Source organism: Agelaius phoeniceus, chromosome 4, assembly GCF_051311805.1.
Source record: "Agelaius phoeniceus isolate bAgePho1 chromosome 4, bAgePho1.hap1, whole genome shotgun sequence".
Taxonomy (NCBI): Eukaryota; Metazoa; Chordata; class Aves; order Passeriformes; family Icteridae; genus Agelaius; species Agelaius phoeniceus.
This window is the reverse complement of record NC_135268.1, coordinates 29,286,053-29,297,745: the sequence shown is the minus strand read 5'-3', so window position 1 is coordinate 29,297,745 and position 11,693 is coordinate 29,286,053. Positions and strand designations below refer to the sequence as shown.

Below are 11,693 nucleotides of genomic sequence, written 5' to 3'. Positions count from 1 at the left end.
AGCAGAACAGGAAAATTCACATTTCCAAACCCTTCACTTTTTACATCAAGTTCAAATGGAAAATTTTGCACCCTCCCTGTGTTTCAAAGGCACCAAGATCCACTATGTAGTTTTTAGACTACCGGTGGTTTTGGTAGGTACTCACTGAGATAATCACCAATTAAGCTTTTTTTTTGGTCTTAGAATTCTTCTTCACCATATCCATATTAGCTCCTGTCTACCAGCTCCTCCCCTTGCCCACTGCTTGATGAGGAAGCCCAAATGTAATTTTAGGACAAGAAGCCTGTACCAGAGAGGACTGAGTCTGCTTCAAGGACAAAACATGTCCCATTTCCCACTTCGGACCTTCAGCATGCTTCCAGAACCTCTACAATCCATCCCCATTCTTTCATCAAAGTTTACACTTGCTAATTACAAAAAATTATTACCTTAGGAACATGACAGATGCAAATAAGAAACAGGTACTGGTCCAAACAAGACTTCTGTCTCCCATGTAATATTTTACTATTTTTATTTCTTCCCTGACCCTTCATCATGCACACTTCCTTGTGTTCTCTAACACCCGCAGTCTTACACCTCACAAAACATCTGCCTAGTTGATCATATAAGTGATTTCAGCGGCTGTGACTCCCAGAACAAAGTAATAAGCATCAAATTAACACAAGTATAAAAAACAATTGAGACCAGCACATTTTTAAGCTTAAAAAAAATCAACTTTTACCTCAGTTGTAATGCTACTGGCAGCTGTAATCCAATTTTCCAGCAAAATGGTGTAAGCTGGTTAGCAAAGCAGGAACTTCACCAAGGGATTTCAGAAAGTAATCATTGAAGCATGTACTGCTAAAGAGAGCCCAAGTTTCTAAATTCCAAGCCAACTGAACTTGAACATTTCAAGTTCACTCTCATAGTTTAGAACCAGAACAAACCATGTCCAAACTACATGTTCAAATTTTTATAAAAATTAAGGTTTAACATTTATTTTACATCTAGCTTTCCACATCCATGTGGGGACAAGGATTCAGAATGTACATAACTATAAGCAGTGCAAAAGTGGTGCCAGTGAGAAGTCACAGATGCACAATAAAGTGATAGTACAAGACTAGAGAAAATGAAGCTATGGATGTTAAGAATGGAGACCAAAAAGATTAAACAAGGAAAAATATGAAGGAAGAGGGGAGGAAAGAGTCAGATGTTTAATAATGCCCTTGTTGCTGAAAGATAAACTAATGGCACAAGACAATGTTTCTTGTAGAACAAAAATCCAATAGCAATGAGTCTTTATTCACGTTTAGTCACCTGACATGAAGAAAGTGTCTGTTGCATTAAAATAGTCATCAATGTAAATGGCAGCATGGCTGAACAAGTCCTTTTCAATGGCAACGAACATCCCACATAGTAAAGTCACTTCAATACAGCCTCATGACAATTCCCACATCAAAACAGTACTTTATTTTATAATTTTTTTGCCTCATCATTACCCCCACATTAAGATCTTTCAGTTGTCAAGTGTACAAGTTGAAGAAAAAGGTTCTCAGTCAGCAAACACAGGTGCATCAGGAATTATCTCCACAATACACCGCTTCAGATCTGCTGGGTCCCAAGTCCATCCGTGAACGCTGGGCTCCCAGCACCAAGTGCAGCCCCCTACTACGGCTACACGACTATGTTAGCTTATTAATTCTGCATCCACCAGGCCGAGCAATGTGCCAACCTGCAACAGACTGAGCATTAGAACTGAAAATGGCAGAAGAGTCACTCTATTGAACTTTACATCATTATTTGATGTTAAACAACGAGGCAAATGCCAACAGTATATACAAAAACCAGCTTTGCTTTTACAAAAGATTTTGTTTCCCATATTGATTAATCCAGGCAGCTAACTCATTGGTTTATGCAACTTTATTGAAGAAAATAAATCAATTACTAGTAGAGCTATTAGTTGATCACTCATCCATTGACAACTTGCATCATTTATTCAGTGCTATATTAAACAGTGTTTTGGAAGACAGATTAACTAATAGCTCCAAGCCTCCTAACAAAATTTAAATGAATTACAAAAATGTTCTTAAACCCTATTCTGGAATACAAGGGATGTTTGACTTCCAATTTCCATTCTCTGTAAAACAAGAACTGGTCATTCCTTTATTGACATGCATAAGATACATCACATTTTCTGTTCTGCTGATGCTATAGATTCAGTACCAATTCTCCAGACACACCAGTTATGAGCGAAAGCATGTAATAAAACCTCAGTTCTCTAACACTGGAAGGTTTGGAACAAGATGGATGTTGCTACAGCAATATTACTTCTTTGATGGGAGAAAACAGAACATCCATCTCCCCTCCCCCCTTCAGGTGGTATCTTCAGTATCTGTTAGAGCAGTGAGGAATGTTTGTTTTTAATCTCATAACCAAGTTAGAATGAAGACATTGGCCACATAATACACATGCTCCATTAAAAAAAATTCTGAATCTTGGGCAATTGTTCTTGTGTAACTACTTTACAGATTCTAAAAGCAGTTATTGTCCAAAGCTGGAAGAACTAAAGTCTTCTCAGATGAGCATGTGCATGAATGGAAGGAGGTAAACAAAAAAATAAAAAAGATGAGGTCTGATAGGGGAGCAGCCGGATAAGAAAATCAAAAAAGGAACAGTAATTTAAAGTTTATTCCAGCTATAATGCAGGTTATTCTGACTTTAAGGTAGCATCACATGGCATACTTCTGAGTCCATTCCCGAGATATTCTGTTGTACCTGCAGACAAAACCAGGAACTGAATTAACATCAGCATGAAAATGACAATTTCCTAAGCAGTTTATGATTAAATATTATTTTAATCCCATCTCTCTGTCTCTTTACACTGTGAGAAGTCTCCTTCTGTACTGAGACATACTTGAACTCAAAAAATTGAACAATTCCCTCCCTACACCGATTAGGATAGATATTCTCTAGTTTTAAGAAAAGCCTTAAAGTCGAGACAAGCAAATTTGCAAGTAGTCTGTTATGAAAAAAATTACTGAAAGAGAAGAAACAGAGACTATCTGGGATGGAATAAAGGCAAATACTTCATTTGCATACTGTTCTTAGGTTAAGATTACAGTATCTGTCCCATGCCATAAGTAAAGATTATTTGGTTAATAATGTCACTAGATACAAAATATCAAATTTCCAATTTTAAAGAAAAACAACACTAAGCATTTCACTGCACTGAATATTCTTTTCACACAAATATACTGCTCAAAATTTTATGACTATTTAAAGTACACTACTTTCACAGGAACTGAGCTGACAATTAGTTAACACTTAACTCCATGCTTGTCAGTAAGAAGTTAATTATTAACTATACAAGCAGAATATAATTCCCATATATTTCCAAGTTTATATGTGGAAGACAGACACCGCTGACTAAAGATAATTGAAATCTGGATTGTCTGAATTCACTCATGCCTATATATGAGGTCTCACTACAGGGCATCATTTTGAACGAAATTCTGACAAAACCAGGGTAAAATACTTACCAGAACAAACTGACAATGTAGCTCAGAACTCAGTAATTACTTCATACTAACTTTTTTTTTTGACCATGCAAGAGTAGTATCTGTGAGAAATAGTGACTAGCCAATACATTACACACTAACCACAGATCAAGCTGTTAAATTTCCACGTTCAGTAACTGGTGCATTCATTATCTGTTAGTTAATCCAGTGCCTTAGAGCATGCAGCACCCAAGTGCTGACAAATTTCCATTTTGTTAAATGCACCATAATTTGCGAATATTCTTACCCTACAGCATAGCGTATTTCTCTGTCCACTCTCTTGCTAACCTATTGTACCTAATTGGACAAATATATTTAGCATTAATATATATAAAACCCCCCCAAATCCGCTTCATATAATTCTATCTGTGCAAAATGTTAAAGATACCTAAGGAAAATAAAGTTGTTGCAACACAGATGGGGAAAAAAAATCTGCTGCCCATTTTCAAGGGAAGAACCAAAATTTAAGGCCAAGCTGCTGCCAAATGAAGGCATCAAAACAACAAAAAGCTGTTCAAAAAGCATTATGAAGCTCTAACTAGATTTATGCATGGTAAGCAAAAACAAAGTCAATATATATATACTGTAAAATACTTCCATGCATGTGAGAAAAAGATAAGTCTCTTTCACCCATAAACTTCAAAGATGCCAAGCTCCTTTGTTTTTAAATTATGCATTACTCACTTTGACACACAAGTTTTCTCCATCTCAGATCTTCACAAAAGGCTCACTGAACACAACTGCTGTCTGACAATGAACTCTTACAGTCTGTAAAAATACCAGTCTTGCACAATTCTGTACTTACTTGTCTCTGTCTGTTTTATAGATACGTGCAATCTCTGGCACTAGTGGGTCATCTGGATTTGGATCACATAACAGTGAACAAATGGATAAGAGAACTGCAAAAAAAAAAAAAGCAATCTCAATAGTGAAAGAGGAATGGCAATCTCAGAAACAATGGAGCACAGATGTTTACATCAGCACAATGTCGTCACAGGACAGAACCTAGAAGTATTTTCCTGAAAAACAGCCAATATGAATTCATAACTCACTCTTAAGTAAAAAGCCCAAATAACTTAAAGGTTTCTAAGAACTATTTGCTTCCTATATTCCCATACTTAGAGCTGTCAGCACATACATGAGAACAGCACTGTTGTGCCCTGCACTATGATGTAACATAGCAGCCAACACAAAAGCACATTATGTACTCTGATGAACAGCATATCTATGGTTCTGACCACTAAAAGTAGAAAATCCTTGGATTTAAGCTTTAAAGTTTTTAAATCAGACTGAATTCTTTATTAATTGTACATAAGGCAAGAATATTCTGGTCTGGACTGATAAAAACTACACACATGTTGTAAAAATCTCAGTAACACTGTTGTGGGCAACTTATGAGGACTTCATCTTCTACTCTCACGGATGCTTTAGAAGAAAACAGTGAAGGATTAAAATGTAGGGAATCCACATTCAAATAACAAACTGACTGTTCAGACAGACAGGAATTACAAGTTCTATAGACAAAAGGGCACTTTGAGGGATCTTTTGAAGCCACAGTGACCAGTGGCTTTGAGGCAAAACAAGTATAGATCATCATGAAAATATTTGAGAATTATCTGTTATTTACTGTAGTAAAATGAGGAAAGCCACAAATCTTCTCTTGCAACACAACATCAATTTATCATGAAGTAGGATCAGTAAACTTAGTTCATTAAGTAATGCAATGCAACGCCAGTGCACCGTGGTAGAAAGCAGTATATATCAGTAACAGATTTATTCATCTACCACAGATATGCCAGTAGAACTATGCATGTAACTCTAAACAGGATGAAAAAATTATGCAAATTTCAGTATTAAAAACTGACTTGAAATTAATCTTTCATTTAATATGCATATGTATCTACATGGGCAGCTCCAAACAAGCAGTTTCTTAGCCTTAGCTTGAACAGCCCAACACAGGCTTAGTTCAATCCAAATACCAGCAAATTCCTCTGGGTCCAAGCTGGTAAACTCTGTTAGGAATACTGAAGCAAGTAAATGGCCAGACAAGGCCTTAAACAGCCACATATGAGAAAGTGTTAGAAAAAAAAAATCCATTAAAAATGCAGTATCATCAAACTGGCAAAACACAGGCTTGAATGAGGAAGGTAAGTTAAGGGAAAATCACAGAGATGGGTAAGAACTTAACACAATCAAAGCTAAAAGCACATTATTCAGCACAAGATGGAAAAAATTCTCCTTCACAAAAGTTACCTTTAGAAATAGTTAAAGCAGGAGACCACTGTGATCTTAGAATATCAAGACAAATGCTGCCATTACTGTTAATATTTGGATGATAGATTCTTGTTGTAAATGCAACCTGCAACAAAAAACAAAGAAACGAAGAATGCATTTGGGTCTATGACAGTAACTGCACCGGTTTTGCTCAGTCAAGCCCTCAGTCAATTCCATTTACTCTAAAAGAAAAGGATTAAGCAGTTAAACTGTATCAAATTCAGGGAAACGCACCCAAACCACAAGCTCTGAGTCTCCCACTACCAGGCACTATTTCCAACAGAGAGAGGGCAAGTATGAGTTTTAATCCCAGCTGCCTTTGATGAAGACACCCAAGAGCAGTGCCTAAAGCACAGAAACACTTCTGTCACAGAGCTAAGGAACTTACAACACTGCAGTGACCCCAAGGGTAGGCCTTCATATTGACTGAAAATTGGAAGACAAAGCTAGTGGCTGATAAAGCTACCAAAAAAGAGCATATTTTGCAATTACTGCCAAACTCTTAGCAAATAATCCCTTCTCTCAATTTTAGGCACTCAGCAAGTAAATCCCTACCCATGGTGTCACATTCCTACAGACCAATCCAAACAGCTACAGTAATACTTGACAGTCTCCTCAGCAATAATTCTATTATAGTAACACAAAACTAATGAAGTTTTCCTATCAATTCAGAAAACCAGAAATGGACACAAATATTTTAAGACATTTGGAATTCACACACATGGATTTGCTCATAAAGAATATGCTAACACACCCAGTTCCTGTGGTAATCAGAATGGGACCCACACATCTAATAGATGGTAAGAATGCCTGAAAAGAAGTGAGAACTTGACAATACTACAATACAGAGGCTGGCAATTTCTGTCCTGTACTCAGTTCTTTAAAAAGCACTAATTTCACAAATGACATGGCGATACTTACCTTAGGTGGTTTGAATGGGTAGTCTGTGGGAAAGTGAATTGTCAAGAAGAATACACCACCCTGATATGGACTGTCGTTCTGTCAAAGCAAACAAATAATTCTCCTATTATCATCTTTAGGACTAAATATCACTGAAGATCTTGTTTTTGAATAAATGGAAAGGCAATTTGTTTAAACCAAAATGTTTAATCCACCAATACAAGTGAGACATAATTAAAACTCAATTCCTACTTCCTAAGCTAAGTGATACAGAACATACGCCATTTTCCATGTGGACCTCTCCAAGCTAACACATCATAAAACCCAGCAGCTCTGACAATCCACATCATAAAACCCAGCAGCTCTGACAATCCACTCAGGACTAGAGGGCAGATGCATTCAAATGCCTCTAAGATAGCTCCAAGAAGTAATGTTAACAAAGTGGGGGTCCCATCAGACTCAAAAACCTCCAGTTCTTTGTTTGGAGCTTATTTGTTGTGACCACCCAAGTTTAGAGTAGCGGCAGACTCCCATTCTCTCCTAAATTCTGTCCTTAGCTTCAGCCCTGCAGAAAACATGTGAGTACCAACTAGGCCCCTGTTCCTTGAAAAAAAAAAAAACCAGACAGACCCCAACAAAAAATCTCACCCATTCTACCAGCACAACCAAATAGACAAAAGAATAATCATAATTCAAGTGAATTTTTCCTCTCTTTCTTTATTAGAAATTAACTGTAATCTACTATGAGAGAGCACTTCACATTTCTCTGCTCCAAAGAAAGAATTACTGGGATGATTCATTCAGGTGTCAACTATAAGCAGTAAAGCAACATGTGGAAGTAAAAAAGATATAGTAAGAAGAAGAAAAACTGGAGTGACTAAATAGGGATTAAGTTAGCAGTTACAAGAAGAAAGAAGCAAAAGGCTTTTAACTCAAAATTACAACTAAATTTCTGAAATAGAGCTAACAATTTCATTGTTTAACCTGAAGAATACTTTGCTGTTAATTCTGGACTCAGGGCTAGGGAAAATGAATTTGAGGCATACACAGTACACTTCTACATTATTTGTAAATATAATTCTCATCTTAATTGCAAAAACATTTCACCAATGTAAGGAAGTAACTATGTATTACTTAAATACCACAGAATGAAAATCTGCACCACAAGACAGGGGACTCAAACCCTCAACATGTAGATTATAGCCTATGCTGTCTGCTGAAATCTAGTGATCAAGATAGAACCTCTTATATTTGGTCAATAGATACCATATGAGGCCTTAAGGAGCCAAAAAATACCAACCCTTTCACTGGACATATTCTGGGAATACATTTTATCAATTACAGAAACTCCTCTTTAAAATGTGTTAAACCAAAGCACACTCTCATACACCTATCCAGGAAGATCACAATATCCTATTGCAGAGGTGAAGATCAGATGATTGGTTCCACAATTGTCTGTTACTAAAGGCAGCAGCACTAGAACTACTAACACCACACTGACACACTTCTGTCAGGGTACTGCCCAATCTGGAAACAGGAACGCAGACCTTCTGACACCACGAAAACCACATGGGGGGAAAAAAGGAGCTGTACATTATTAAACCACAAGGGAAAACTAAAAATAATAATCCCAATTTAAATTCAACCAGTGCTTAATACCTCATGACCATGCACACACCAGCCACATAGAATCATCATATCCAGTGGAGTACACAACACTCCTTGCCATTTAAGCACAAATATAGCTACTGAACAATTCAATCTTCTTGAGGTACCTAGTTACAACCAATGATGAGAAGGTACTTTGGGATGAAGAAACATTTTTCAGTCCAGTGAACCTCTAATAGCCACCTCCTTATAACACACTTGTAGCTATATATAAAGCCATGGTAATTCAGCATCACTGATATTTAATGCCTACTTTGTAGCCTCACCAAAGGCTTGTCTTCACAGGTTACAGGTTTTGTCTTTTAAATACAGGTAACCAGAAAACTCCAGATGTGAACTGCTTCCAGGTTGTTTTCAACAAAAGCAAACATCTGGCTTCCTTAATGAGGAAAAAGTCCCATTCAGGTTTCAGATGCTTACTGAACATTCAACACTGACATTTTTCTCCAGTCATAACTAAAACCTCACATTTCAGTGATTATTCCCTCTTCTATTCTTTCAAATATTCAAGATCTCAGCATTACACCAGACCAAATATGGATTCCCTTTTAAGATCCACACAAAAACATCCCAACTAATTCCTGACAGTAGAACCAGGTCCTGGTACAAAGTTCATGCTAGATTAAAACTTTAGAAAAAGTTAAATGCAAACAAAATTTCTAGATATTTAGTAATAATACCTAACATTGCTCTAGAGATTATTTCAGCTGAAATACATGTCCTTTTAAAAACACCACAACAAAATAACTGGTGGGTTTTTTCCCCTCCCTCATTTTCCTTTACTGTAATGAAGACCTCTAGAACTCAGATAAGAGGAGCTAACAAAAGTAAACCAAAAACCCCAGAATTTTCTCCTCAGTAGGAACTACTCATTTAATATTACATCACAAGAATCAGAATACTTACAGGTCCCATAATTGTGGCTTGCCAATGAAACACTACAAAAGAAAAACTCCGCATTATTATCTAGGCATGATATGCTTTGAGTCAGCAAACAAAACATAAAACTTAAAGTCACTTACTGTCATCTCCAACAGGACCTGCTGAACACTGTGCTGGAGGATCACGGGCTAAGTCACTAAGTTCCTTTAAGAAAACAAAAACAAACAAAAATACTTAATTCTCACTTCATGTCTAGCAAAACCCTTTTAACAGTTTTTCCATACACAAACACAGAAGAATGTGCAATTAATAACTCTAAGAACCACTATATCAGTATCAAAAATATTTATAACAGACAAAGAAGCACCAAAACCTCCTATAACTAGTGACTATGCCTTTCCAAATACATGTATGTCACTACTGTGGAAACACTCCTGCTGAAGAAAGAAGCAGGACACAAAGCCTTAAGCTGGCAAAGTCTAATTACTTTTTGATTGCGAGTTACAAAGACTCAAGTCTAGAGAAGCCTGAAGTGGAACCTGCTGATGGAGTCTTCATGAAACAGGAAAAACTCTGTATGTAACATCTGACATTAGAACTAAGAACAGAAGAAAAAACCCCATAGAAACTTGGTTTCACTTTACCCACTACCTGCATTAGGGATCTACCTTGCAAAGATCGAAACAGACAGGAAAATTCAAGAGGCTCACAAGTGCTGTAATCAGGCAAAATATATGCATTTTTTATTTTAAACTGTGCATATAAGACAATTATGCCTTTAAAATTAAAAATTACTGAACTGCAGGAATAGTTATCTCCCTCCCCCACTACAGAGGAATGGAAACAGGAATGGAGGATTCCTTGTGCAGTAACAATACTGTTGTGAGGAAACAAAGAAGCTCTCCATTAAATTGTTTTAATGGCGCACAACTCTTTTGTTTGGACAGTGTCTTAAAATTAAATTTACACTTTCAGTTAGTGCATGTAACAACCACCTTCTTTCTCCCCTGCTCTACCTTGACTCTAAAAAGGGCTTCAAGAGCTTCTACAGATTAATCTGCACTTGTCAACGAATCTAGAAGTCTTAAGAAAAGGCAAACAATTCGGCCCCTCTTTCAGACATTACCAGTTTCACAAAGTTGTTTTTTTTCCCCTGGAAGCCATTCAACCAAGAACTTTGTCAGACATTTAAGAAAGCCAGGCATATCTACTACGCTGGAAATATATGCATATTTGGACCAGATAGCTAACTCTTGCCTGGGAAGATCCTAATGGACATCCTTAAAGTTTCACAAAGTCTGCAATCCATAAAAATTTACTAAGTATAGGCCAACACAAAATGAAAAAAGAACCCCAATTTATGTTTCTTGTAACATAAAACACCTTGTTCTTTGGTAAGATGATAGCTCCTGCAAACACAGAAAGAATAACACCACTTCAACATGTGCAAGTCCATACACTAAAAAAAACCCCAATCACAACCAACCAACCAAACATCCCCCACCAAACAACAAAACCGCATCACCCAAAGCCCACAACAATCCCCTTCCCTCCAAACACCAAGAAAATTTAGTCCCAGTTTCTCCTCCCTACACATGTTAATTCTGATGAATTTTCCAGTTAATAATATTTGAATTTTGCACTGGCATCACACTGTTTTACAAAATGAAACCATATCAGTTTTGATAAGCAACGGCACAATGAAGTTAATAATAGTACAGCTCATTTCACTGCTGCTGTTTGTAGAAGTGTGGGAAACAGCTCTTTTCAGATCATCACAGTACATGCATTTAGAATGCATTTTGCTACACTCTCCAAATATTACTGGGAGGCCTGATGACAGACTTCTTTCTGCCATTTAATATCACTTCTTAGTTCCATATGTTGTTCATTACCCTCCAGAAAAATTTGCTAATTTGGATTTATGTTATTCAGGTAAAGGCAAACAATAAATGTACAAGAAGCTTCTGACAAAAAGGCTTGTTTCATTTTCAGGGCATTTTTCTTCTGTTTAACAAATACAGCAGGTTTTGTTAATCAGATTTATTTCTCATCAAAATGTATTTTCCAATTCTAAGAATGATCAATCATTTCCAAAATCTGAGAGGAAAAAAGATATCATGTCCCTTGAAGTAAGCTGTAGCAAAAGAATAAGCAGAAAGACACAAATGTTATTATTTTAATGCAGTTGTACAGTTATTACTGGATTTAATAGCAGAAGTACATTTAGATCCTCAAGGGTTTTTTTTAAAACTCTCACAGGGACTAAGAACTATGAAGACTCTTCATGCCATATATGAAAATTATAAAATTAAGTAGCATGAAGACAAGGATGAGAAAAGATTAGCATAAAGTGGACTGTCAGAGATATGTGCATTAGACTAGAGAGGTCTTCGAGGTCTTCAAAAGGTACTACTATCTTCAGAGAAACAA

The 11,693-nt window shown here is 36.6% G+C and overlaps 1 protein-coding gene across 1 annotated transcript; it reads right to left on the bottom strand.

Moving 5' to 3' along the window:
• Positions 1-1,242: 1,242 nt before the first annotated feature.
• UBE2D3 (ubiquitin conjugating enzyme E2 D3) lies at positions 1,243-9,464 on the bottom strand. Its single transcript, XM_054633953.2, has 6 exons — positions 9,401-9,464; positions 9,285-9,316; positions 6,732-6,809; positions 5,790-5,895; positions 4,342-4,435; positions 1,243-2,754 (listed from the first exon to the last, which is right to left on the bottom strand). Coding segments are annotated over exons 1-6 (357 nt in total). The 5' UTR covers positions 9,402-9,464; the 3' UTR covers positions 1,243-2,708.
• Between the last annotated feature and the right edge of the window lie 2,229 nt (positions 9,465-11,693).